General features: G+C 47.5%; 1 protein-coding gene across 8 annotated transcripts in view; it reads left to right on the top strand.

Annotated features, from left to right (window-relative positions):
• Positions 1 to 27,826, top strand: part of TRAPPC9 (trafficking protein particle complex subunit 9) — a 733,440-nt gene that overhangs the window by 97,426 nt on the left and 608,188 nt on the right. For all 8 annotated transcript variants that reach the window (XM_054499826.2, XM_054499824.2, XM_063669112.1 and 5 more), the window contains one exon: positions 516 to 659. In XM_054499826.2, coding sequence (XP_054355801.2) covers positions 516 to 659 — 144 coding nt within the window. The remainder of the gene's footprint in view (positions 1 to 515; positions 660 to 27,826) is intronic.

Raw genomic sequence — 27,826 nt, 5'->3', positions numbered from 1 at the left:
ATTTCTCTGTCTTTAATTCAAAGATGCTAAACTGTTTTGGAGTGAGCAGCTGTAGAATTTAACTTTTTTTTTCTAATTTAGCTATCTACTTTTCTTCATTTTTCTTATATTTTAGAGAAATATTATATTTTTATTTAATGTTCTTGGTTGTTGATAATGAAGGCCCTTCAAATATGAGTATTTTCTTGGAAAAAAGTATGTCTTTAACTCAGATATATGAAATCCATCTTTTGTTCTAAGCTTATTATTTCGAAGCAGGCTATTTTTGAAATCAAATCATGTCTTTGCAGAGAGAGAAGCTATAGTGTAATGCCTGTTTTTGCTGTATGAAAACCATGCCAACTTTAAAGTCCTTTTCCAGGGTCATTAAAAGCAGAGGAAATATTTTTTGTTGCTCTTGGAGTTTGATAGTTGAGGCATCTGTCTTCAAATTGCCAAGTTTTACAACTTAGATTAACTGTATTTCCTGCACCCTCTCCAAGCACTTTTGTGATGTTTTGTAACTTCCATCGCAGGCACGCACAGAGGCTGGGCTGCGGTCCAGATGCGTCTGCTCCATGAATTGGTCTACGCCTCCCGAAGGATGGGGAACCCTGCCCTCTCTGTCAGACACCTGTCCTTCCTTCTACAGACCATGCTGGACTTCTTGTCAGATCAGGGTGAGTGAGCTCAAACCACAATTTTTTTTCAAGGAACTGTGAATGAGAGCACTTTAGATGCTGGTTCATGTAAACCCTGGGCTTGGGTTTCAGAGGGTGGAAGATGCTGCCCAGCTCCTCGTCGGTGACAAGGTCCCTGCCCCATGCCTTGGCTCCCTCCTTCCACACTCACTTCTCTGGGACACCTGTGCCACCTCCTGCCCCCTTCACGCCATCTTCTCCTGCTCCTCGGCCGCCACACTCCACGGCTTTTCCCTCCGCCTCTCAGGCTTCTTTTCAGCCTCCTGTGTTGCCTCCCATTTCCTTAGCCTGCCTTTTTAAAACTATAAATGTCAAAGCATAACATTTACATAGAGGAGTGTACAACTCATAGGAATGTGGCTCAGTAAATTCTCACCAAGTGGCCACCGCTGTAATCAACACCCAGGTCAGAGACGGGCATGAACAGAACCCAGGGCCCCTCATGCCCCTTTGAGTCACTGGGTAACTCCATCCCCCCTTCCAGAACCAAAGATGACGTTTGCATGTGTTGGCTCTCATGGGGCCATGTGGTATCTCTGCCCCTGTTTCAAGATTGCCTTTCTCCTGGGCTCCTTTCTCGGCCTTCATCTTCTCTTCTTATGCTGCTCCTGGGTGCTATCTGCTTTTTGAGTTTCTGTCATGACCTGTTTCCCTACGCGCTTGGGGCTCAGCTGCCCCAAACTTGCCTTCCTCCTTGTACCCCTGGCCCTGGCCCAGCATGTGGTGCCGGCTGGGTTCTTGGGGAAGTGCTGTCTGCTGGGGAGACTGATGTGTGCAGAGTGTATTGGGAGGTACTCATGGGATCAGCCCCGTGGAAGGAAAGAGATGGAGGCGAGACTGGACAGTGGGAGAAGCTGGGCCTCAGTGCTATATGGACACAGGCCTCAGCCGCACGGGGAGCCCTGCACTGCCGTGGCCTGCAGACGTGTCCCATGTTGTTCTGAGGGGGCCGGGCCTTTCTCCTCCCTCACTGACCAGCAGTTGGATGCAGGCTACCCTGGGCGATGTGGTTCTCTTCAGCAAGGAGACAAGGCTTCTGCTGACCCAGCAGGGCCTGTGCAGCTGGGAAGCCGTTGGAGAGATCTCTGGCGATGGGAGAGCCGGGGCTTCCTGTCCCCGTGCCAGGCCCTGGGTGCTCACCGCTCCCAGGAAAGGGTAGGGTCTTGATGAAGGGCTCTCGCCCGTCAAGGACAGCTTCTGGGGAGGCAGCACTCTCCCCCGGGGAACGGGCCTCTCCTCCCTGCAGGCCGTCCGGGCGGCTCATTACTGCCCCCTGCAGTGCTGTGCCATCGCTGCTGTCCAGGCGGTGACCCCACTCCCTCAGTCTCATGTCCTGGCACCTCCCAAATTTCGTGCTTCTCTGTTTTCACATTTCTAAAAGCAGCACATCTTTCTCTCCAGCCCTCCACCCACTGCTTTCCCCTGGCTGTTCTCTGTCTGTCTTTGAGCAGGCTCTGGCTCCGGGGTAACGTGGGGTGTGCATCTCTGAGGGTGGTTGTGAGGTTTAAATGCACTAATTCCGGCCGGGTGTGGTAGCTTCATTCCTGTAATCCGATCTCTTTGGGAGGCCCAGGCGGGCGGATCACCTGAGGTCAGGAGATTGAGACCAGCCTGGCCCACATGGTGAAACCCCGTATCTACTAAAAATACAAAAAATCAGCCAGGCATGGTGGCAGGCCCCTGTAATCCCAGCTACTCAGGAGGCTGAGGCAGGAGAATAACTTGAACCCAGGAGTGGCGCTTGCAGTGAGCCAATGTTGCCCCATTGCACTCCAGCCTGGGCGACAAGAGTGAAATTCTGTCTCAAAAAAAAAAAAAGAAAGAAACCTAGTATACATTAAGCAGTCCTCATAAAGCCCATCTTCTCACTGCACCTGTTGAAACGCTAGCATTCTTTAAAGGAAACATTGATTTCTCTATAGTGATTTCCACGGCCATCTCTAAGAGAAAGGAATTCTCCTTTCGTGAACCCCTGTGGTTCTTTGTTGCCAAGGTTCTGAAGGCACACACCACTTATTGTGGCCGTTTGCATCCTCGTGTGGAGTAGCTGTTGTTTTCTATTGAGGACTTCTGGTGACCCAAGTGAATCTCTGCTCTGACCGGGACTCCTGCGACAGCCGTGCAGCTCCTTTTCTGCGTGTATTGGGTCGCCATTGCTTTTGGGGCTGCATTTGAGCTGCGCTTTTCTTGGTTGTACCTGCAGAGTGAGCAGGTGGCCAGCAGGGCCACCGTGGAAGCTGGCTCCATGGCCCATTTGCAGTCTGGCATTTCAGTGATGGGAGGGAGCAGCAGGTCAAGGCAGAGCTCCCAGAGCCACCCGTGTCTGCTGCTGGGGAGGCTGTGGCTCAGTGACGGCTTGGGCAGTGGTCTGGTGTTACCTGCTCTAGTGAATGTTTGCTCTCCCCAGCCCCTGGGAGTGCTGCCCACCTCCCCTACTCCCCTGGGATTTCTTGAGCCTCCCCGTGATCCAGCAACTCTAAGGAGGCAGTGCCTGGACTCTGTTTGTGCAGGGGCTTAGAATCTCGGGTGCCATCCCTGACCCATGGCATGTCCCTCTGCCCCTGTAGCCAGGACTTTGTTCTCTCCTGGTGGCAGTGTCCCCACACACCTCACCTCAGTAAGCACAGTCCCCACGGTTGGTGAGTTGTGGTGACACGGCCCTGAGCCCTTCGCCTGAGCCGTCAGTGTCACTCCTTCGCCTGCTGCGTCTGCTGCATCTTTAACTTCTTCAGCACACACCTTCCTTCCCACAGCAGGGCCGGTGCACCTCCCCTGTCCCGACACCCTGCCCCTTCACCATGTGACTCCTCTTGGGCCTGGCCTCCTCTTGAAAGCCTTCACAAGTCCCTAGCTAGACCAGGGACTCTGGGCCTCTGCTCTCTGCCTTCCTGCACTTGTTGGTCATCAGTTGCGTATTTAGTTGGTCCATGCTTGTCTCCCTCCATGGGAGAAGACCTCATTCTGCCTGCTGTCTACCTGGAGCTGGACCTGGCAAAGGCTAGATGCCAAGTGCATGGCTGCTGAAGTGTGAGTGATGTTGTCGCAGCCCTTGCCTTCATCGTGATTGCTTATGGGAAAGTTGATTCTGACTTGGGCCCTCAGACATTTTTCAAAAGCACATTCTTGGCTGGGCATGGTGGCTCACTCCTGTAATCCCAGCACTTTGGGAGGGTGAGACGGGCCGATCACCTGAGGTCAGGAGTTTGACACTAGCCTGGCCAACGTGGTGAAACCCCATCTCTACTAAAAATACAAAAATTAACCGGGCGAGGTGGCGCATGCCTGTAATCCCAGCTACTTGGGAGGCTGAGGCAGGAGAATCGCTTGAACCCGGGAGGTGGAGGTTGCAGTGAGCCGAGATCACGCCACTGCACCCCAGCCTGGGTGAGACTCCAGCTCAAAAAAAAAAAAGCACATTCTTTTTACAATGAACACATGTGTATGTACACTGTATGTGTGTGTATACGTATGCTGCATCGTGTTTTTCTGTTGGAGTTTGTATTTCTCAAGGGCATGGGCCATATCTTCCCCTTTGGGTGCCCTGCGATTTCCATGGGACATGGTGAGATGACTGAGCGTGTATGCAGGATCAATAATTGGAGTGACCCATTCCACTCTTCTGTGTCAGGCTGATGAGCCGACCGTCTCCACTCCAGACATGTGAGGCCTTGTCTTATTTTGATGACGGCACTGAGAAGTAGATTGTGTTTCCCAGCCCCACGTGCTCGGAGGTTGATGTTTGCACATGTGTCCATGAAATGGCCGCCGGGAAGAACAGAGAGTGGATGAGCACACAGGGCTCTCTGTTAATTGCTCTGTTGCTGTGTTTCTTTTTTTATTAATAGCATTCATGTATTGTTGATGAGCATCCCCATGCCTGGGAGTGGTGGTGGGTGTGTGCCTGCCTGTCTCCCCTGCCCTTCCTGTCCAGAACTCAGAGTCAGCGTTTTTCTCCAGGTGGCAAAGAAAAACCTCTACAGGAAGATACAGCGAGGGTTCTCGTTGACGCTTTAACCTCTGCCTTCCCCACCTTTTTTTCTTATCCTGTTTATGTTTTTAAGCTTTGTTCACTTCTAAGCCTATCATGGGATCGTTGTACCTTTTCCTCATGTGATCTTTCAAAAAGGTACCTTTTCCTCGTGTGATCTGTATGCTATATTTTTGAGTAATTAGACATTTTATAACAGGTCACATTGGAGGCTCTTTTAATATATGTGTGTAAAATATGTAAATGTGAACTCTTATTGAAATGACATGTTTAACCATAGCCTATGGTCTTCACCAGCCCTAAGTGAGGATGGAGGCTTCAAGTTGGATGTGGCTCGCCCATTAGACTGATTGTCTCTCTCACGTGGTCATGACTGGCCATTGCTTTTACGGCCAGAGCCCTTAGTTAATTCCCCCCAAGGCTGTGATCTCTCTTTGGTGTATCTTCTCCATGCTGGAATCCTGAAGATAGTTTCTTTTTTTTTCTTTTCCTCTTTTTAAGATCTACCAGAAATACTGGAGGAGAATATATGTTTAAAATCTGAGTTTGAATTAGTCATGGTAGGAAGTTTTGATCCGTGGTATTTGTAGAGTGAGTTAGGAGAGATTCATCATCTCAGTTTGGATGACTGACAAAGCTGCAACCAGACTCAGCTAGATTTCAGATCAGGCGGTTGATGGGAAAAGAGAGGAGGAGCTATGTTCATGATGTACTTCTAAGGTCTGCTTTCTTTTGGTGGATTGTTAGTTCCCAGTGAGAAAACAGGGAACGAAATCACTATGCTTCCATATGGGCTGTGTTTCCATTAGATATAAATTGCGTTTGATTTTTGATGAAAAGGCAGCATAACCCTCTAGAGGTGTCAGGTGCCCCTTGTCCTGGGAAGGGGACGCACACTGTGATTGATGGGGTCCGAGCTGTATGTTTTTAGGTAACAGGAAAATTTGTTTATCCATGAAATGCTGATAGTGTCTTATGGTTATTTAAAGTCATATTAATCAGTGATTTAAAGACACTTAGTTTAAAAGGAGAAGAACTTGGGACACTTGATACTGTTGAACAAATAACAGTCTCTTGAAAGACCTTTGTATAATGATATTTGGTTAATTGGAGTCATCTGAGAAAAGGACAAAAGTCAGGAGGTCTGAGAGGTTCTTTCCACTCACCTCAGCCTCTAATTACTGTAACCTCCAATCAATAATTACATTCTCCCTAGCCTCCATTTTCTCATTTGGACAGCTGGGTTGTGCAGGGCTAGGTGGCAGTTTGTTATTTTTAATGATGGATACTATAATTTATTGGATGGTCTTTTTTTCTGAAGAGCTCATGGTGCTATTCACAGACTTGATAACTAACATTTCTAAATTTTGCTGCATTGAAATAAAGTATGGAATAGAAGAGCAGCCAGGAATGGAAAAACATGACCCCAGGGTTGAGGAGGGTCTTTCTAGCCTTCTTGTCCTTTGTGAAGCTGGACTGGTGACGTGCAGTTGAAGATAGCATCATCTGGGGACTTCTGCTCCATGTGTACCCTCCAGTATGTGCAAAAGATTGAACCTACAAGATACGTTATTAGGGCAAGTATTTACATGGAAAGGCTCTGAGTTCTCCAAGACTTTGGTCATTTTTTACAAGATGATGTACTACCCTGATGATTTGTGGAATCTTCTTAGGAACTGTGACTGTGTTGCTTTTCTGATCATGGGTACAGGGCCATTTTTGTTGAGGCTTCACATGTGTGTGGGCAGAGAGCTTCTGTGGCATTCCAGCAGTAGATTAATGGAGCTGTCATCCTCTGAAGCCTCATGGGTTGTGCATGCAAACCTGGTCCTGTGAACTGCACAGTAGTCTCTTAAAAGGGCAGAAGGATTCCTTCCTTTGTGAAAGGTTTAGAATGGCACATATTTGTAATTTCCAGACTCATCTTTTCCCACTCTCACATTCACTCTGTATTTGGCCGTACTAAATTGTTGACAGTTCTCCAAATACAGCAGCATTGCTATTCTGCTGCCTTTGTACATGCTGTTTCCATTACTGTCACATTGTCCAGGAATTCATCCCTGCCATGACTGTAGTGCCCCCTCTGGGAGCTCCCCGTGCCCTGTGCCTGCCGCTGTTAGAGCTAACAGCATGCTGGGCTGTGGAGGTGTTGGTCTGTTTCCCCACCCAGCAAGCTTCTAAGCTCCTCAAAGACACGAACTGTCATGCGTATCTGGAGCAGAACCTGGTACCTTACAGGTCCTTAAATGCCGGCTGAATGAATGATGTCTTCTGTCTCTTTAAACCCACCTTCTGCTATGCTTCCAAATGGATATTTCTTCTAATTGGCAATTTTAAAGATCCTGCTGTGGCCTTTGATCAGGCTTTTGAGCAGAGTTTGGCAAACCGTGGCCTATGGACCAGGTCTGGCCCGCTGCCTGATGTTTATCCTTGCACTGGCCGTTTCAGGATGAATTTACAGTTACTGACACCAGTTCCTGTGGAAAATAAAAAAGACTCGTGGCTTTCACATCAAATAGCTAAAAAAGGGAACAAGGGGAAAAATTAGTTAGGTAAACTGTTTCAGGGACTGAGATCAAAAGCCCCAGGCGAGCGAGTAAGGTTCAACTATATGTTGGCTCTGCTACTGTGAGTGAAGTGTGGTTAAAAAATGCATACTATATCAATACCTACGAAAAGAAGGGGAAAAAATGCATACTATAAATATGTCATATTAATGCTACTGTGAAAAGACTGAGTATTGACGAAATGGGGGGTCCCATGAGATGGGAGAGGGCCAGTGAATGAACCTGTATTAAGGATGTGCCTTATTTCACAGCATTTCTGCTGTTGGAGTGACTTTACCAGGTTAGGATGGCAGGGAGTGTGATGTTCTCACACTAGAGTATAGATGGTTTGCATTGCACGTGGTTTCCTGGGCTTGGTCTTGTTGGGATCTGAAGGCTTTTGGTTTACCTGTTCTACTGTGGTCCAGTGTCTTTCCGGAGGCCTCTGAGTAGATGGTGTTTTCTTGAAAACCCTATCTGTGTCTTGGTTTTTGCATCTACCTTGTGGGATTGTTTTAAGGATTGGAGATGACACACCTGAAGTGCCTAACAATGTCTGCTGCCAAGAAGTGCTTAGTAAATATCATAAGATGGCACTGTTTTCCTTCTGGGGGACCTGGACGCCAGCTCCTTGGTCAGACATTAGTGGTTCTTTTGCTCAAGGTTACCTTAAGAAGACTTGGAGAGAGAAATAGAGAACAGCAGAATCACCCCAAAGGGCTGTCAGATGTGGATGTGATTCTTTTCCAAGATGTGCTGCTGTTATAATTTGTCTTATAATATTGTAATTAACCATAGCACTGCTCTGACTGGCCTGGGGAAGGGGTGAGTGGGAGGTGGAAACAGAGGAAGAGGAGCAAGGGGAAGGAAAGGATGGTGCCGCCCAGAGGTGTTCTTCAGGCAGGGAACGGCGGCCAGTGTAACCGGGGATTCAGTGCATGCTGTTTCCCCCGCGTTTAATGTTCAGCCCAGTCCTAAGGGGTTGGGAAGGTGGCCTCTCCACCTCGCCATTGAAAGTGCAGATCAAGATTAGGCTGCCAGTTCCTCGTTCAGTGGAAGTAGCGCAGAATCCTAGGTCTCATAGTATCCAACACGAATCTGACTTGCTGTTAGACCTTGAGGTTGTTTAAGCATCTTAAACTTCCGAAACAACTGTCACTATGCAGTGCCTCTCTCCGCATAGCTGCTGTCATGCTTTGCCTACAAGAAACCGAAAGTCTTACTAAAATAAAAGAAGTTTTTGAGAGCTAACTCATATGCCATACAATTTATCCATCTAAAGTATACGAGAATGCTCACAGGGTTGTGCAGCCACACCACAAGTGAACTACTCATCCCTGCTGTGGCGTGGATGATCCTTTAAAATGTAATGCCAAGTGAAGGAAGCCAGGCTCTTAATTCCACACACATGTTTTATGATCTCAATTATTTGAAATGACCAAAATAGACTATAGGGACAGAATGGATTAGTCTTTCTTAGGACTGGGGTAATGGGGGACTTGGTGGGGCGATAGCTAAAGGGTATGGGGTTGAGGCGGTGAAGATATTCCAATATTACATTGTGGTGATTGTTGCACAACTGTGTGATATCCTCAAAACCATTGAATTGCACCTTTTAATGGGCCAACTGCTATGTGAATTATATCTCAATAAGGCTGTTACAAAAGTTTTTAAGAGTCTCTAGCAGACCTCTCTGTCTCATGGGCTAGAACCAGATCACGTGGGCATGCCAGCCCACTGTAAGTGTGATGGGAAGCACAGTCATTCCTGAGTATTGGTGGGGGACATTGGCTCCAGGCTCTCTCTTGGATACCAAAACCTAGGGATACTCAAGTCCCTGATATAAAATGGCATAGTATTTGCATATAACTTATACACATCCTGCCATATAGGTTATTTATTTATTTTTATTTTTAGCAGAGATGAGGTCTCGCCATGTTGCTCAGGCTGGTCTTGTCCTCTTGGGCTGAAGCAGTCCTCCTGCCTCAGCCTCCCGAAGTGTTGGAATTACAGGTGTGAGCCACCGCACCCAGCCTCCTATATGGTTTAAGCCATCTCTAGATGACTTGTAACACTTCATACAATGTAAATGCTATCTACATAAGTCATTATTTACTGCATTGTTTAGGGAAAGGAAAAAAAAAAAAAACTACACACGTTCAGCACAGATGCAATTTTTTCCCCCAAATATTTTCAATCCTCGGTTGGTTGAATCCATGGGCTCAGTGCTACAGCTAGGAAGGGCCGAATGGATTTGGCCGTCTTTGTCTCTAGGGGCAGGCAGCGTGGGGAGCTGGAGGGGTGCGGGGAGAATGGCGGCACAGTCAGCGACCAGCGTGGGCCTGTGTCTCTCGTCCGTTGTCGCTTCTCCTTCCTCATCCTTTACCTGACTACCCATGCGGTTGTTCCGGCCCACCCCTGGAATCACCTTTTCTGCCATACTCTCCTCTCTGCATCTTGGATTCGTTGAGAGGCCCAGCCAGCCTGCTTCCGCTTTCTCCCCGACTGCCTTGGTTCTGTTTCATTTGCCATCATCTCCTCTCTGGAGCCTCCCGCCCCTCCCTTGCTCCACTCCAGCCTCCCATTGCCTCATTCTCCGGACACTCCTCACAGTTACTGTTTAAATTGCAAATCAGATCCTATTTTGTTGCTCCTGTAATAAAACCCAGGACTCACTGTGGCCTGCAGGTTCTGGCCCCGGCCCTGCTCTCTCTCCCACCTTGTCCCTTTCTCATCCGCTCCTGGTTCCAGTTCCTTTGGCTTCCTTAATTAATGCTTATGTGCCAAGCTTTTTCCACCCCAGAGCCCCACATGCCTGTTCCTGGGCGATTTTGAATGGTGCACTTCTCCATGAGGTCTCACCTCCAGTGCTGTCTTCTCCAGGAGACCACCCTGACCCCCGGCTCTTCTGCGTCATACCTGCCGCTTTGCGCTTCCCAGTCTTAACGTGAGAGGCTAGCAGACCCCATCTGCCTTGTCCTGGGATGGCCTGGAACACAGCAGGTGTGAAGAAATACCGTTAAATGGATGGACAACCTCCCTTTGATATATTTACCTGCACACTGCTTTGCCACTGTCCCTGTCACATTGCGATGGCCGTTTAGGAGAAGTCTAAATGTCGCTTCCCCATCTGGTTTGCTAATGGGACTTGCCTGGGGTGGCCACTGATGATTGCACCTTGCAGGTCGCTCATCTTGTCACGGGCTGCTTGTCTCTATCAAAGTCACCTTGATGGAGGGTGGAAGTGGCAGCAGACGTCGCTGAATACAGGATACCAAAAATAATCACTGCAATTATTTTGAAAGAAAGCAAAGTTTGTTGCTTCAGAAAATGTTATTTTCAGAGCAGAATTCAGCATCTCTGCTTTTAAACCTTAGCGGGCATGTTTGCTGGAAAGGCGCGTCTTCCTAACCAAGGCTGCCGCAGATCCCACTGTTCCCTCAAAAGGTGCTCCTTGACTTTGTGGCACAGGGAATCAGTTATGTTAGATGATTGTAAAGACGTTTTTAGAAAAGGGAGTTAGGGAAGGATTACTTAATCAGAGCAAGACTTGGTCACTTACTTAGAGGATGTAAATCATCTGCTGACCGTGTAGCTGAGTGAGAGAGGCACTGCTGGGCAGAGGTGGCTTCCGCAGCCTGACACCCTGTGCTGCAGTTGCCGGGCTACCTGGACGTGGTGGCAGCCCGTTACCCTCATCGGGTCTTCTTCACTTTCCCCAGTTCCCGCCCCTATTCTTGGTGCAGTGCCATTCTTTAAGGGGCACCGCTGGAAGGGGGTGGATGTTGACTTCACCAGGCCTGGTGTCTCATTGGAATGTTGCGGAAGGGCCGCAAAGCCCATGGCACAAGCGCTCATGCCCTCCTGCCCTCTCAGTGTTCCCCGCCCCCTCCTGCCGCCTCCCTTTCTCCCACCCCACTGGCTTCCCTATATGCAAACGTGCGGTAATTACCCCTATGTGCAGCTCAGCTCAGCCCAGCAGGCCAAGCAACCTTCCGCTCTGAAGCAGAACCTCTGCCAGGGTCGTCTGCCTTCCCTCGCGCGCCCTCTTCAGCCCCCCTGTGTGCCCTTCCCTCGCGCGCCCTCTTCAGCCCCCCTGTGTGCCCTTCCCTGGCGCGCCCTCTTCAGCCCCCCTGTGTGCCCTTCCCTCGCGTGCCCCCTTCAGCCCCCCTTTGTGCCGTTCCCTCGCGCGCCCCCTTCGGTCCCCCTTGTGTGCCCTTCCCTTGCGCGTCCTCTTCGGCCCCCTTGTGTGCCATTTCCTCGCGCGCCTCCTTCGGCCCCCTGGTGTGCCCTTACTTCGTGCGCCCTCATCGGCCCCCCGTGTGCCCTTCCCTCGCGCGCCCCCTTAGGCCCCCTTGTGTGCCCTTCCCTCGCCCGCCTCCTTCGGCCCCCTGGTGTGCCCTTCCTTCGTGCGCACCCATCGGCCCCCTTGTGTGCCCTTCCCTCGCGCGCCGCCTTCGGCCCCGTGGTGTGCCCTTCCTTCGTGCGCCCCCATCGGCCCCCTGTGTGCCCTTCCGTCGCGCGCCCCCCTTCGGCCCCCTCTGCCGGACGTCACTCTCCTCTCCCTTGCCAAGGTCACCAGTTTCCAAAGCAGGAGTCATTTCCTGTCCTCTTTTTCTGTCTGTCAACAGTGTCCTCTCAGTCCAGTGCTTCCTATGCACGGCATTTTCTTCCTTTTCCCAGCTCATCCTGGAGCTTCCCCACTTCTGATTCCCGTGTGCTGGGTGGGCACTTGAGTCAGGGCTTGGTTCTGCCCCGCTTGTCTCTTTGCTCCCAGTGTCTGGTGATTCCCCTCAGCCGCATGCCTTTAGATACCATTTAAAGTGTACACTTTAGCTTTTTGGCATGTTCACAGATACGTGCACCTATCACCACAGTCAGTTTTAGAACATTTTTATCACCTCCAAAGGAAGCCCGGCACCCTACAGCTAGTTAGAGGCACACGTTGGCAGTCACCTATAGTTGAATGCATTGATAATACATGCTTTTTTTGGTCCCCTTTCTTGCTTGCTTTTCAGGTTGTTTTTGGTACTGTTGATAACACCGTGGTGAACATCTTTAGGTCTTTGGCTTTTTTTTTTTTTAGCAGGAGAGAGTATTCATCAGGAGCAGGCTTCCTGGGTCAGCCTTTTTGAGCATTGTGATTGCTGTTGAGACACTGCTGGATGCAGCCAGCAGCAGGGCTGCTAATTCAGTGTGTGCAGAACGCTGCCTTACTCTTCTAATTTGCGTTTTCTTGGTGACTTGCAAGGTTGGATTTTTTCTGCAGGTTTGTTTGTTGTATCTCTTTTATGTGAAGTTCTTTTCCAGTCTTCTGATTGCTTCCTCCCTCCTTCTCATTTGACTATCACTGAAACTTAGTTGGGGTTTGATGGGGCAGATGGTGTCCTGCCATCATGCTTTGTGATGTGAATGAAGTGGTCTGCCCACAGTCACCCAGTTATCCAGTCAGCTGTGAGTGTCAGAACAGCAGGACCCCTGGCGTCCCAGCGCCTCAGAAAGGGGGAAACACTTGCCACGGCACCTTTGACTGACATTTTTGTTCAGTTGTCATGTGAGTGAGTGCCCTTCTTAGAGCTGCTGGAGTTGCCGATGGCAAATTCTTCTTAGCCCAGTGCTCCTGGTCCCTGGTGGTGGGGTGATGATATATGTTTATGTTTCTTTGAAGGAAAAGACACCCATTGAACATTGAACCTGGAAAAATTTCAAAACAGCCTTTGACCGGAGGACTTATGGAAAAGGAGGAAGTACCACCTGGAAAATTATGAGACAGCTATAAAAATCACTGTATTCATCACAGTTCTAGAGACATACATGTACACCATTAAAGAGAAATTATTCTGACACTTATTAAAATGGTAAGGAGGATTTTATTTAAGACTGCTACAGTAGGAGTCAACTCTATTGCAACAGAGGAGGGATTGAACTCACCTCTGAATACAACAAGGCCAAGTGGGGCTTTATAGCCAATGAGCAGAGTGAGGGGGTCAGTGGATGGAAAATTACTAAGAGGAAAGACATTAAGTATAGGGGATTCTTCCTAAACTTGCCTAACAGGGCGGCCCAGGGTGACTTCCTGGGATTCTTGCTGAAACTGGGCTAGGCAGGCTGAGGACAGGGCTGAAGGATGAGGCCTCGTTGGAAAGAGGACTCACAGGAGCTTGTCTGAAGTTTGGTCAAGGAGAGAGTCTTTGTCAGTGCACATGTCTATACATATGCACACATACATAGGATTTCTTGTAGGGGATCGGGCTGTGCGCTGTGGGAGCTGGCTACCCAGGCCTGTGAAGCATCGTTTCGGTGTCTGCTGCTGGATCCCGAAGGACTGAGGCAGGCAGGTGGCTGGGAAGGGAAGGCGGGTGTGAAGGGAGGGAAGTAAGGACAAGCCAGGAACTGTGGGGCTGAGCTGGACCCCATGGGGATGGCCTGGAGCCCATGTCAGCTTCTCACCACCTCCCAGCCTCCCGCTCTAACGGTGGGGGCTCCTGGAGGAGAGGCTGGTGCTCTTTGCTGCCGTGCTAAACGTGTGTCTGGCCCAGAGCTGGAGAAGCAGAGGAGCTATGGGTGAGATGCTGCCTAGCCCACCGATGTGGGTGTGTGTCCTGCCCTGGGCCCTGGAACCGATGCTGCCCCGTGCCTCTGCCTCAGACATCACTCCATGTGCTGACTCAGCTTCGCAGCGAGGGGCTGGGAAGTGTCATTCCAACTCAGCCGAGTGGACACAGTGGTGAAGATTTTAATTTCTGATGTGAATCTCAAGTCCACTTTTAGGAAGCAGGAGATAAATCCCCATCAAGAAAAAGCATTCATTTTCTTTGCGTCTCTCTCTCTAGCATATTTGATATTTGACTGAAATTTTAACACCTGAAACAGCTTTTTGTTTTGTTTTCTCTTTGGCAAGTCCATCCTTACAGGTTTAGTTAGATGGGTTAGACAGGGATACTAATAATTCTCCTCCTCCTTCTCCCCATCTTGGATAGAAAAATATTGATCTGATATTACGTGAGGCTTTCTGAATGAGAGTGAATTGGACAGTGAAAAGCATAAGAAAAAATAAAGTAACTAACTCCTTTAAAAATCTTGGTTTTTGCATGTAAAACTGAGGTGTTTGAGCTGAGCATTTAATTTTAGTAGACCCTCAGGACTCCAAAGGATGTGTTTTACAGGTTCTAGGAGTACTGTTCAGATAATAAGGGACAAGGAGGAGCTGGAAAGTCTGCACAGGAGCAGCAGCTCCCTTTACATCCTTTCTGCAGGTATTTGTGGATCATCTTGCGTTAAGTTGGGTCCTGTGCGCAATCCCAGCAGTGTGAGGGGCACGCAGTTCCTTTGGGGATGGCCTGGAGAAACTGGCCGGGGAGATGGAGCAACTGGGAGAAGCCGAGGTTGGCTGCTGCTTCCCACACCCTCACCCTCCCCAGCCGATGCACTCCAGGCAGCTTCACGTGTTTCAGCTTCCTTAGGTCGAAGGCTCGCTTTCTATTTGGTGCCGTCCTACCTTGGATGTCTGAGTATGGATTTGGAGGTGGCAGAGCTGGCTTTGAACACTAGGATGTGTTTGTTTCCTTAACTCTTCCAGTCCCGTAAGCCCCTTTGTGTTGTCCCCTTGCGTCTGCCCCACCCCCAGGGCTGTGTCCAGCCTTCCTTGGGTCTTCAGCTGCTGCCCCTAGGTCTCCTGGGTTGTCCACGGTGGCGACATCTCTGTGCCTTTCCATTCTGTCAGTGCAGGCCCCAGGTGGTCCATCTCCAGGAGTCTCCACCCCAGCCCCATTTCCCGTCCCTCCCCGCTCCCGTGACCCCTTCCGTGGTGACTGCAGGAACTTGAGGTCTGTTGGTAGCTGACTCCTGCATTTCCTCGTCCTCTTCCTCCCCGAGTGTTGCCTTAACCTTCTCATATGGAGTGAGTGGCTCTTCAGCAGGGAAGTTTGGAAATGTGTGGGAGTGTTTCTGGCATAACTGTGACCGGGGCCTGTCGCCAGTATTTAGTCGGAAGGGACAGGGAAGTGAAATGCAAATGTAGCCCAGTGCCGGGCAATAAATTACTGTCCCACTCAACAATGCCATCCTAGCAATCCGGGGAGATGAGAACCAGCCCTTTTCTCAGCCTGCCTCTCCTGCTGTTGTCTCAAATGCATGCTGGTTTTTCTCCTCTGCCCCCAGGACCTCAGGGCCTAGAGATGGGACGGGCATCATTTTCCGTTGCTACTTCCAAACAGTCCTCCTCAGAACACTCCAGCTCTTTGGGAGGGTGTGCCATTAGGATTGATGGCTCCTGCCTTTCCTTGTGTCGTGGTCATTGCCAGGTGCACTGGCTACTTCTACTCACTCACTGGGGTCTCAGTCCCTGGCCTGCTCTGTCCTCAGCACCTCCACCCCATCTCTGTTCCTGGTGACTTCAGCACCCATACAGAGGACCTGCTCAATCCTGCCTGCTCTCCTACCTCTGCACATTCTGCTGGGGGATCTCACCTGGCCCTAGGGCTTCAGGAATGGTCTTTGCATTCATGGTACCTGTACTTCTTCCTTCTGCAGTGCTGCAGGCCTGACTGTCTACCTGCTCATCCTGCCTTCGCTTCCCTCTCAGCACAGTGCACAGGGTGCCCCTGCCCGCCCCGCTGCTTGGGCAGAAACCTTGACGTTGTCATGGCTTCCCCGCCGTCAGACCCCACGTCTAGTACATCAGGAAGTCCTGGAGGCTTCACTGCCTCAGCACATCCCAGATATGACCACGGCTTCATGCCATAGCACCTTTCTGCTTAAACCTCCCTGGTGGCTCCCAGGACACGTATCAGGAAGTGGAAGGAAAGCCGGGTTAGTTTTGGAAGCCTCCCAGGTCCACCTGATGTTTCCTCCTCAGTTCTCCTTGCTCACCTCTCTCCAGTCTTCTGCACATTCACTCAGCACCAGCCAGGTTTGTCTTGTTTCTGTGTCTCTGAGAAAACAAACTTGATTTCCGGCTCTTGTCCAGGACCTTACACTTGTTTTTTTCTGTGTGAACAGCTTCCTCCGGGTCTTGGCATGGCTGCCATTTCTGTGCACCTCAGTTCTGAGCCAAACGCCCACCCCTCTCTGCCTGGCGCTACCATCAGTCTCCCTCCTTGCTAGATGGAGGCTCCTTGAGGGCAGGCATGCCGCCGTCCTGTGCAGTCTCTGTGGCCTGGAGCGCTGTGTGGCAGGGGCTCAGCAAATGTCTGTTGACTCCCTGTGCAGCAAGGGAAAGTCACGTAACTTCTCCCCACCTCATTTTCCCCATTTGGAAAAGGGACACAAGAAGGACCCACCTCCTGGGGTGCATCTTCACTGGTTGCTTTAACAAAATACTGCAGACTAGGTGGCTTATAAATAAGGGGACATTTACCTCTCACAGCTCTGGGGGCTGGAAATTCAAGACCAGGGTGCCAGCAGATTTGTGTCCTGAGAGGGCTACTTCCTGGCTCAGAGACATGCTGGAAGGGGCGAGGGAGCTCTCTGGGGTCTCCTTTACAAGGCAGCTCCTCCCATCACGAGAACTCTACTCACATGCCCTGATCGCCCCCGCAAAGGCCCTGTCTTAATCCCATTACCTTGGGAGTTAGGGTATAACTTGAATTTGGGGGGACACAGACGTTCAGACCATAGCAGGGTGTGTGTGAGGATTAAAGCTGGTTCCATTTCCGTCATTCCCTCCACTCTGTCTTGGCTTGGGAAGCTCAGACAGCTGGTAGTTCCTCTCTCCCTCTGCCCTCCACACTCGGCTGGGTGTTGGTTTGGTTATTTTGTGCAAGTAAGACTTAGTTCTCAGGGACAATGCTTATATTTTTAAAGAAAATCTTCAGAATTTACAATGCCAGTTCCAGGGCCCCATTCCTATCAAGTCAGAATCTCTGGCCCAGGACCCAGGAGTCTGTGCTTCGCAGGGACCCCGGGGAGGCCAGGACAGGAGGTGTGTGCCAGGTCTGAGACACAGCCTTTGACAAGTGGAAATTACTAGTGAGGTATTTTTAACCAAGGCCTTCTCTGGGTCTTTGTCTGTTTCTGAAAACCAGCCTCCCTTCTTTCCCCTCCTCACTCATCATTTGACTGGTTAGGAAGTGAAATGCTCAGAGTCGCCTTTGCTGCCTTGTCACCCCTAGAGGAATTCTGCGTCCTTTGGTGGCCCTGCCTCTGTGGATGGCAGTATTTCCCAAGTGAGATTCACGACGTGGCCCAGTGAGATTTCTCATGCCTTGTAAACTTATATGTTTGAAAAGTAATGCAAAACAATGTATCACCTTTGGTTGAAGATTTAGTGAAGCACTTTTATTGAAAAGAAAAATGCTGAGGCTGATATGCACGCCACGGGCTTCAGCCCAGCAGTCATCCTTGGAGAGTGAGGGTCGAGGCCGCGGCCCAGCACTGCCGGGCTCAGGAGCACACGGGGCCAGAGCCACCCCTCCATTTCCTACCCCATGCTGACTTTTCACTTATGGAGACTTTTCAATTGTGATGTGCTTTTCTGGTCATCTTTTATCATCCTGGATATTTTAATATATGTCCTTTATATTTTTTGAATTTCAGTAAATTCTAAAATAGTATTAAAACAATAATGTATTATTTTTGCTGGATTTTGGAATTTTGGAATTTTGGATTTTGGCCATAATGATTGCAAGCTTCCTATTATATAGACTAACAGACTAAAATATATGGGGTTTGGGTTGAAAGCTCTACGTGTCGTATGTTGACATCATATGTTGTATTTTGTTCCCATTGTGAAGTATCTGCAGGCTTCACATTTGAGTTTTTGTCCCTTAGCTTCATATAGCAGAGCATAAAGAGCTAAAATACGAACTCTGGCCAAAAATGAATGACGTGATTTTTTGTATTGCTAAGGATATATATATATATTTCCTATTTTTCATTCCTGACATGCGTTTTTCCCCCTTGCAGTTTTTTCTCCAGATGGCTTATGTGGTTTCTTTGGGACCTTCGATTTGCTATATTTCATTTTTCACCTGGGCTGGGGAGAAGGTATACATCTGCATTGCTGTGTTACAAGGAATCCCAGTGGGAGTTCGTCAGTAAAGGGGTATAATTTGTTTCCATTGCAATTTATGCAATCCCTTTTGTTTGTCCAGAACTAGAGAGAAAGGATTGAATAAAACCCCAGCAGAAATGAAGGGAAGCTTTTGATGTACTTTTAGTTGTATGTTGAAGAGATAAATATCATATAGTACAACATAATAAGTACCTGCTAATAAAATGCATGCTTGGTAGAGAAACCACACATGTAAATTAGTGAGGTGAAGAAAAACTATCAGTACGTCAAAATCCCAAATATATTAGTGGATATACTAGTTATAGGAAAATACTAATTTGCCAGGTTTTGGGTGAACCAAAATAGAACATCCCAGGGTGGTATCAAAAGGGACCTTCTGCAACACCACGAAGGATCTAGTCTCTTTGGGACAACGTGGCTCCAGGTGGTGTCCTCTCCCCAGCAGTGCGGTGCAATCCTGCTTTCCGTTTGCCTGCCCACCATCTGCTGCACAGAGTGCCAAGACACCATTACTCAGGCTGGACTCTGCCACTTCTGGTCCGGAATATGGCAACTCATCCTGAGGGACCTCCCTGTCTTCCAGATCAGCCCTTTCTTTCCTGTCCTCCACCCATGTGATAAAGTGATCTTTCTAAAGCAGGTGTATATCTGCAGCAATCTTCTGCTGAAATAGTGTCAGAAGCCGAAGGCCCTGCACGTTGTGCACTGCTCTTTCAGTCTGGCCCAGGCCATCTCTTTAGCTTGGGAGGGAGTCTTAGCTGCTGTGCTCAGAGGAGAGGCTCTACACGCACGTACTGTGAGTTTCTTCTGGCTTTTCACTACCTAGAATGGAGCACTAGCCCCCCTGCCCGTGCTCCCTGCTTCCCCCCAGCCCCTTTCCTTGACACCTTTTGGTAGAAGCAAATTTTTTTCTTCCCAAAGTTTTTTTTTTTTTTTCCCCATGTGTATTTAACAATGCTTATCACATTTGTGAACATGAGTTCTCTGAAAAGGACTTTAGAGGGGAGACTTTATTCTGGGGAATAGTTTACAAACTGAGGAGAACAGCCTTTGATGCAAACTGAAGCTACCCATTCCAGACAACAAAAGAAAGGTTTGTCTTTTACAGAGAAAGCTCCCGCCCGGGTTCCCACTCAGGTTCACTTATGTACTTGAAGGTTTCAGACTTGCTGAGTTCTGATTGGTTGTTGCAGGTCACAGTCTATTGATGGCATGAATGGGAACAGGCAGCTATGTAGGCCCCTAAGTTAAGCAGACACGTGGGTTTTCCAGGAACTCAAGGTCTGTGTGTGACCTCTAGTCAGCAGATGGCTGCTTGAGTCTAACTTGAATCTAGGTCCTGTTAGCCACTCAGGATGGATTCATCCTGTGGAGCTGGCTTTTTCAGGGTCTACACATTAATTTTTATATTTCATATATATTAATTTTTAGTTTCATGTCTGTGGACTGAGGTGTGAGGCGGGACAGCTGGAATGTAGTCTTTGTTTTTTTAATCCCAGCCTAATCATAGAGGCTCAATAAATGCTTGATAAGCCCAATTGCCTTTTTTTCCTCTGCCATTGTTTCCTCCTCAGTAACATGAGGATGAATACCTATCTTCCTGTGCTGTCATAAGGATTAGAAACAATGTATATAAAGAACCTGTTCTCAACCTGTTCTCAATTGAGAACCTGTGCTCAATATATAGTAATTGTTTTTGCTTACGTGGATTTGTTCGTGACTTCCAAAGAGTGTTTCAACATATGCTGCTCTTAAAGAGTCTCCCAGTTTTCTATTTTGATGATGTATACATATCATTCATGGGTATTTGAGTGGCCTTGGGCAAGATGCTGACTGCCCCTGGGCCTGGGCTACTGCATGTGTAGGAAGGGGCCGATGATGCTTTAATTCAGCAGAGGACAGTAGGGGCTGTGATCTTTAAGCTCAGGCAGAGCTGGGTTTGTATCCTGGCTCATGTACTTATCAAATGTGACCTTTGACAATTTACTGACTTTACCAAGCCTGTTTTTCAACTGCAAAATTAAGAAGATTGTGCCTAGTTAGGTGGAGGATTTATCAGAAAGAATGTGTCAGCTGCCTGGCATCGTGCCTGCCACAGTGGGATTTCAACAGTGCTGGTGTCTTTGCTTACTTCACCCACTAGGCAGGTGGGCAGTTTCCCCAATGAGGCTGTACAGTTCTTTCTAACTTAGAGACCTACATATTTTTACTTAGGTCTCTAAGTTAGAAAGAAAAGTTTCTATCTCTGGTGAAATGTTAGGCTTTCAGTGGGTATTATTGAAAGTTTTAGCAACAGAGTAACGAGCTAAAGTTACCAAAAGATTGTTTCTCTGCAGGTGATTGTTACCAAAAGATTGTTTCTCAGCCAGGTGGGAACAGATGGGGGAGCCTTTATTTTTGACTATGTCTGACTCTGACTCTAATCTTTAACTGACCAATTTAGTTTAAAAAATGTTTATCTTGGCTGGGTGCAGTGGCTCACGCCTGTGAATCTCAGTACTTTGGGAGGCTGAGGCGGGTGGGTCACCTGAGGTCAGGAGTTTGAGACCAGCGTGGCCAACATGGTGAAACTCCCCATCTCTATGAAATACAAAAAATTAGCTGAGTGTGGTGGTGCACGCCTGTAATCCCAGCTACTTGGGAGGCTGAGGCAGGAGAATCACTTGAACCTGGGAGGTGGAGGTTGTAGTGAGCTGAGACTGCACCACTGCACTCTAGCCTTGGCAACAACAGCGAAACTCAGTCTCAAAAAAGAAAAAAAAAGTTTATTTTAGTGGTATGTTGCAGGTACTTAATGCTAAGTGTGACTTCAGTGATGAAAATGTAGACATCTCTGTATCAGGACCATGTGAGAATAAGATAAGCAGAATTTCTGATGATTGAATTGAAGCCGAAGTGAAGTGGTAGGGTTTCATACGGAAGTACTGAATCTGAAAATTGGAACGAACTGGAAAAGGGCATGCAGGCTGGATGCACAAGGACTATGGGTCTTCCTCAGGGTTTGGCCTGGTTTGTTTGGACAAAGGACCGGATGAGGAGTTGGGAGGTGAGACTTTATCCTTAGCCTTTCCACGTGTGACCTTGTCTTCTCACTGGTCCTCAGTTTTCTCCTTTATAAAAAGTGTAGGAATTGGATTAAATAAGCACTCATATATGTTCATTCACTTGTCAAAGAGCTCTGTATTAGATTCTGAATCTCAGATTTGATATATAATTTCAAGTCGATTAGTATTTTCTGTCACTTCAATGTGAAGTGACAGAAAATAATTATCATATACTGTAAAAATTAATTTTGCCATATGTTTGACGTACTGCAAATTTGCTATTCTGGTCCCGAAGGCCACAGATCTGAAATGCAGATGTTGGCAGTGCTGGTTTGAGGCCTTTCTCTTTGGTCTGTAGGTGGCTGTAAGGCCAGAGATCTGAAATGCAGGTGTTGGCGGTGCTGGTTTGCTTTGAGGCCTTCTGTTTGGCCTGTAGGTGGCCGTCTGGTGGTGTTGGTTTTCTTTGAGCCCTTTCCTGTTGGCCTGTAGGTGGCCGTCTTCTTGACGGGTCTCCACGTGGTCTTTCCTCTGTGCGTGTGTCCTAATCCCCTCTTGTTATAAGGACACCAGTCATATTAGATTAGGGTTCACCCCAACAAAACTCATTTTACCTCCATTATCTCTTTGAAGAACCTGTCTCCACACACGGTCACATTCTGAGGTGCTGGGGGTTAGGACTTCAATATATGAATTTTGCAGGGAGGGGACATGATTCAACCTATACCATGCACCATGGTCTCACCTGTCCTGTCCCATCCTAAGGGACGCTGGTCACTATCCACTCAATTAATTTGTATGACCTGCGAAGGAGGCCACAGTGACTGACAGTACATTATATGCTTGTGTTGCTCTTTTGGAAGTGGTCACGGAGTGGACACATTTGAAATGTCAGCTGAAGACCTCCCCTGTGCCTCCTGTGCCCACTGGTCCATATTTGTGGGCTTTGCTTATACGTATGGTGTGGGGACAGAATACAGTTATTTGGCCCATGCAGCCACCCAATCTTGCTGGTGTCCACTTCAGTGATCTGAGAGAGAAAAATAAGACTTTTCTGCCTGTCATTTAAAAAAAGACATTGAGTTTAATTCAAATTAATAATATTTTTTTTAGCAACTTCTAAGTGGCAGGGATCTGTTTTAGGGGAAGAAATGGCATGTTCCTTGGTATAAAATAAAATATAGAGGCCCTCTTTAGAACGTTCAGGATTTATCTCCTCCTGGACTGACTGTCAGACAACCCCATTTTGCAGGGGAGAAGATTCTCTGCTCAGTCCACTGGGGTCCAACCTGTTCTGGAAGGCCCCTCCAGAACACCTGCACCAGGCAACAGGGTGCCCGGCCCATGGTGCTGGCTTGGCTGTTTGTGCACAGCCCTGAGGGCCTGAGGGTTCATCTCGCAGCCCTCTCAGTTATTATTAACTGCCCTCCTAAGCCTTGTCTCCACCTCCCTCTGTTCCCACAGCCACTCTCACAGCACTGTTGGTCACGTGCCCATCTGACACCTAGGCAGCCCATTTTGGTGGGAGAGGCAGCAGGTTCAGGGCAGGTGGATCCAGTACCTGCACCCACGCGCTGCATGGCGGAGCCGGAGGGAGGCGCATCTGGATGAGGCGCAGTCCGTTTGTTCTCTCTCTTGCCGATGGCCTTGTTCTCTGTCTCTGCTTTCTGGATTGACAAGTCCTGATCCTCTCTGTGGCTCATATGTCACAGTTCTGGCCTGCTCAAGCTTGATTAATTAATTTTCTCACTCACCCAGCCAGTATTTGTCTTCTTAGAGTGTTCTTCCTGTTTTATCTTTCCTCAAATGCAGCACCTTCTGGATGTAGAGGAACAGTGACCAGCCTTTGCCTGCAGTTGGTTTCTGGTTCCCGCGAGAGTGTGTGACAGGAGTTGTCATGCATCTGTTGTGTGCTGGGCCTGGTGTAACATGTGCCTTCATGTGTGTGAACTCCTCTGATGGTCATGGTTACAGGGCACACTGCAGGCTTAGATTACAAGGAGGAGGCAGTAGAGGCATGGTGGGCATCCGCGGCTGCGTGTGGGAGCGGGGATTACAGTCCTAGGTGCCTGGCTCTGGAGCACATGCCTGACCCCGCATCCTGGGTCACCTGCAGCCGGCTAAGGACACTTACTCAGTGGATGTTGGATCTCAGTGTCCGACACTGACAAGGGGTTGCACCCACTAAAGGCTGTACCAGCCAGCATCAGACACCAGTCAAGGGTGTTGCTGTTTTCTAAGTTTTGGAAGCTTACAGCTTTTGGAGTCATCCTTAAATTGTCTTACTTACCCCATATCCTGTTAATCACCTGGAAGACTCATTCTAATGCTTGAGTTTATCACATGTGGAATTCGTCTTCTTCCTTCCGTCGTCACGGCCCTGGTTAGACCTTCAACCCTGATGACTTGCGTTAGTTTGTTTCTGTACCAAGGAGGTTATCTATCAACTTAGATACAGTTGTCATTTGTTTGAAAGACAAGGATTGGATGAGATAGAAAATGTCAGATGTAATTTATTCAGCTACCCCTTCATTTTGTTGCTTGCTCATTATTTTGCTACTCAGCCCAAAGAAAATGTGTTAAAAGTTTGCCATCCATCAGTGTCAGAGTAGATAGGGACTTGGTCTGGATGAGGTTGTGCGTTACTGGGGCCTTGATCTTAGTGAGATGGACCTCACCTCATTTCACTGTGTTTCTTGGGGCTGGGGAAGGGCAGGAAATGAAAGAAGTGGTGCATTTTCTACATATTTCCAGTGGCCCTCAGTTTTGGTGTTGCCTTTCTTTGCCTCCCTGTTCACATCAACTGTCTCTCATTTGCCGCAGAGCAGAGCGTGGTGCAGACAGAGGCAAGCCAGGGCTGGGAATGTCGGCTGGCTTGCAGCCACAGCTATACACAGTAGGAATATCTGTTGAACAAATTCTTTTGTTGTTGTAGCTGTGATCATTATGTCATAAGTAAACAAGGGGCTTTTACTGTAATTGTTAAGTCCCGTGACCTCAGGGACGTGACACAGAAGTATGCTTCATCGTGGGGGAGAAAACTGAGAAGATGGAAAAGAAATTTTGGTTTCAAAAATTATGAAGTTAGTTATACATCAAAAGTAATAATTTGAATTGTTAAAAAAAAGGTTCTTAAAAATAAGGAATTACACAGTGAGTCATTGAGATTATAAAGTTAAAAAATATTGTTGGCTAGGTGCGGTGGCTTGCACCTGTAATCCCAGCACTTTGTGGGGCCAAGGCGGGCCTATCACTTGAGGTCAGGAGTTTGAGACCAGCCTGGTCAACATGGCGAAATCCCTGGATCTACTGAAAATACAAAAACCAGCCAGACATGGTGGCGGGAGCCTGTAATCCCAGCTACTTGGGAGGCTAAAGCAGGAGAATCGCTTGAACCCAGGAGGTCGAGGTTGCGGTGAGCTGAGATCGCGCCACTGCACTCCAGCCTGGGTGACAGAGCAAGACCCTGTCTCAAAAAAAAAAAAAAAAAAAAAAAAATTGTGAAGACTTATGCTGGGACTTAAGAGTGAAGCTCTTGATATGTTCAAAATATAACAAAAATTTGCTCATGATTTCACATAGTTATATTTCCACGCCTGACCTCTGAACTTCAGTTTCCAAATGAAGGCTGGATTTGTCTCCTGAATGTCTCATAGGATCCTGCAGTTACCATATCCTCAGCTGAATTCATTCTCTTTTCCTTCTATGTTTCCCGTTTGAGTTAAGGGTGCCGGCATTTTCTTAGTGTTGGAAGCTTAAAACTTTGTCAGTCATCCTCAAGTTGTCGTACTTATCCTATATCCTATTAATTGCCTGGAATGCCCATTCTAATGCCTGAGTTTCTCTCATATGGGGATTTCCCCTCTCCCTAGTGTGGTCATGACTGTGGTTCAGACTCTCAACACCTATACTTGGATTAGTGCAGTAGACGCTTGACATCATGGTCCTGTTCCCTGGCTTTGCTCCTTCCACCTATGCGTCGCATTGCAGCCGGAGTTACGTCCTTAGAATGCAAGCTAAATCACATTCTGTTCCTTAAGAATCTGCAGTGCCTACCCTTTGTCTCTCTAGTAAAGTCTCAACTCTTTCTCAAGGACATTCACGATTTGATTCAAACCATGTTTCTAGGCTCATTGCATACTTTTTCCATCCATGTAACCTATACTTCAGATACACTGAACATTTTTTGCTTTTTAAGTGTATCACATGGTTTTTCATGCTGCTCCTATTGTAGCGTGCTCTGTTCTTGTACTTTCCCTGTTTCCTGTTATTAAGAAATTAATTTATTCCTCTGCACCTCCTTATTATCTTGCTTAGTTCTCAATTCAGCATCATTTTATTATACCTTCAGAATAATTTACCTATCCGACTCCCTCACTAGGTTACAGACTCCTTGGGGACAGGGACCATGTCTGTTCACCTTTTATCTTTTATCAGTTTGGGCAATGCTTTTACCTAGAAAGTAGTCAATACATGTGGAACTTATTTATTTATTTATTTATTTAGAGACAGAGTCCCGCTCTGTCACCCAGGCTGTGGTACAATGGCACGATCTCGGCTCACTGCAACCTCCACCTCCTGGGTTCAAGCGATTCTCCTGCCTCAGCTTCCCGAGTAGCTGGGATTACAGGCGCGCGCCACCACACCTGGCTAATTTTTGTATTTTTAGTAGAGACGGGGTTTCACCACGTTGGCTAGGCTAGTGTCGAACTCCTGACCTCAAGTGATCCGCCTGCCTCGGCCTCCCAAAGTGCTGGGATTATAGGCGTGAGCCACCGTGCCGAGCCATGGAACTGATTTAATTTCACATTACCTTTCTCAAATTATTTCCTAAAATGTATCAATTGAGACTCCACCAGGCAGACAAAGGAATTACGAGATTTTGCTGTTGTGCTTGAAGACGTGGGACTCCAGTTGAGCGATTTAAGATAGGCTTCTTCCTTATAGAGGGTGGATATTCAAGATTTGTTTGTCAAATGAATATGAAGTGAAATATGAAATAGTTTTAGAATAAAGGGAGATGGCTGAGCATATTACACATGAGAGATTGTGGCGGAGAAGTAGAAGGCACACTGAACTGAATGGGGGTGAGATCTTTCTAAGCTTCAATTTCCCTCATCTGTAAACAATGGCACTTTTTTGGTAAGGTTTTGGGAATCATTTAATAAGGTATATGTAAAGTGCTTGGACTAGTGCTTGGCATGTAGTAAGACCTCATTAAATGTCAGTTATCAATGCAGCTGTTGTTTGCAAAACATCTGTGTTACACTGGGAAGGGCTATAAATTCCCTTACTTTAAACTTCCACCTTTGTGGAAATGAAGGAACTTCAAAGTTTTCTTACACCATTGACATTTTATGATACTATGTTCTTCACTCATGGGGCATTTATAAACAAACCCTGATTTTTCGTTGTAAAACCTTTTTGAAAATTCAATTTTGAGCATTTAAAATATAGTTTTTATGGCTGGGCGCAGTGGCTCACACCTGTAATCCCAGCACTTTGGGAAGCTGAGGTGGGCGGATCACCTGAGGTCAGGAGTTCAAGACCAGCCTGGCCAACGTTGCAAAGTCCCGTCTTTACTAAAAGTATAAAAATTAGCTGGGCATGGTGGTGGGTGCCTGTAATCCCAGCTACTCAGGAGGCTGAGGCAGGAGAAGCTTGAATCCGGGAGGCAGAGGTTGCAATGAGCTGAGATCGCACCATTGCACTCCAGCCTGGGCGACAAGAGTGAGACTCCGTCTCAGCAACAACAACAACAACAACAACAACAACAACAAACAAAACAAAAACCTATATATCTATATCTATGTCTAGCTATCTACATATATATAGTTTTTATTATACAAGTAATATATACTTCTTTTAGAAATCTTGGCAAACATAAACAGGAAAAAATTATGCATAATCCTATATAAGCAAGCCCTATTAACATTTTTAGTGTATTTCTTTTGTATTGTTTTCTGTTATTTAAAAAATTGGGTTAATTGCTTTCTTTCTTTTCATTCTTTTCTTTTTCTTTTTTTTTGTGAGACAAAGTCTCGCTTTTTAGCCCAGACTCGGGTGCAGTGGTATGATCTCGGCTCACTGCAACCTCTGCCTCCCGGGTTCAAGTGATTCTCTTGCCTCAGTCTCTGGGATTGAGTAGCTGGGACTACTGGCATGTGCCACCGTGTCCGGCTAATTTTCCTATTTTTAGTAGAGATGGGGGTTTCACGATGTTGGCCAGGCTGGTCTTGAACTCCTGACCTTGTGATCCTCCCCCCCTCGGCTTTCCAAAGTTCTGGGATTACAGGTTTGAGCCACCGTGCCCAGGTGGGTTAATTCCTTAAATCGAATTTATTTTGTAAATATAATTCTGTATCCTGATTTTCCATGTGACATAACATTTTCCGTATTGTTGCAGTCTTTATAAATGTCATTTTTAGTGATTGCATAAATTTGCATTATGCTGCTGTACCATAGTTTATCTAACCATTACTTCATAGTTAGATGTGCAGATTCTAATAATTTATTATCTTTATTTTTTTAAAACTTTAACATTTTTTATTTTAGTA

This window comes from Pongo pygmaeus, chromosome 7 (assembly GCF_028885625.2).
Source record: "Pongo pygmaeus isolate AG05252 chromosome 7, NHGRI_mPonPyg2-v2.0_pri, whole genome shotgun sequence".
In the NCBI taxonomy this organism is placed as follows: domain Eukaryota; kingdom Metazoa; phylum Chordata; class Mammalia; order Primates; family Hominidae; genus Pongo; species Pongo pygmaeus.
The sequence above is the reverse complement of the archived record's forward strand: the minus strand, read 5'-3'. Positions and strand labels throughout refer to the sequence as shown.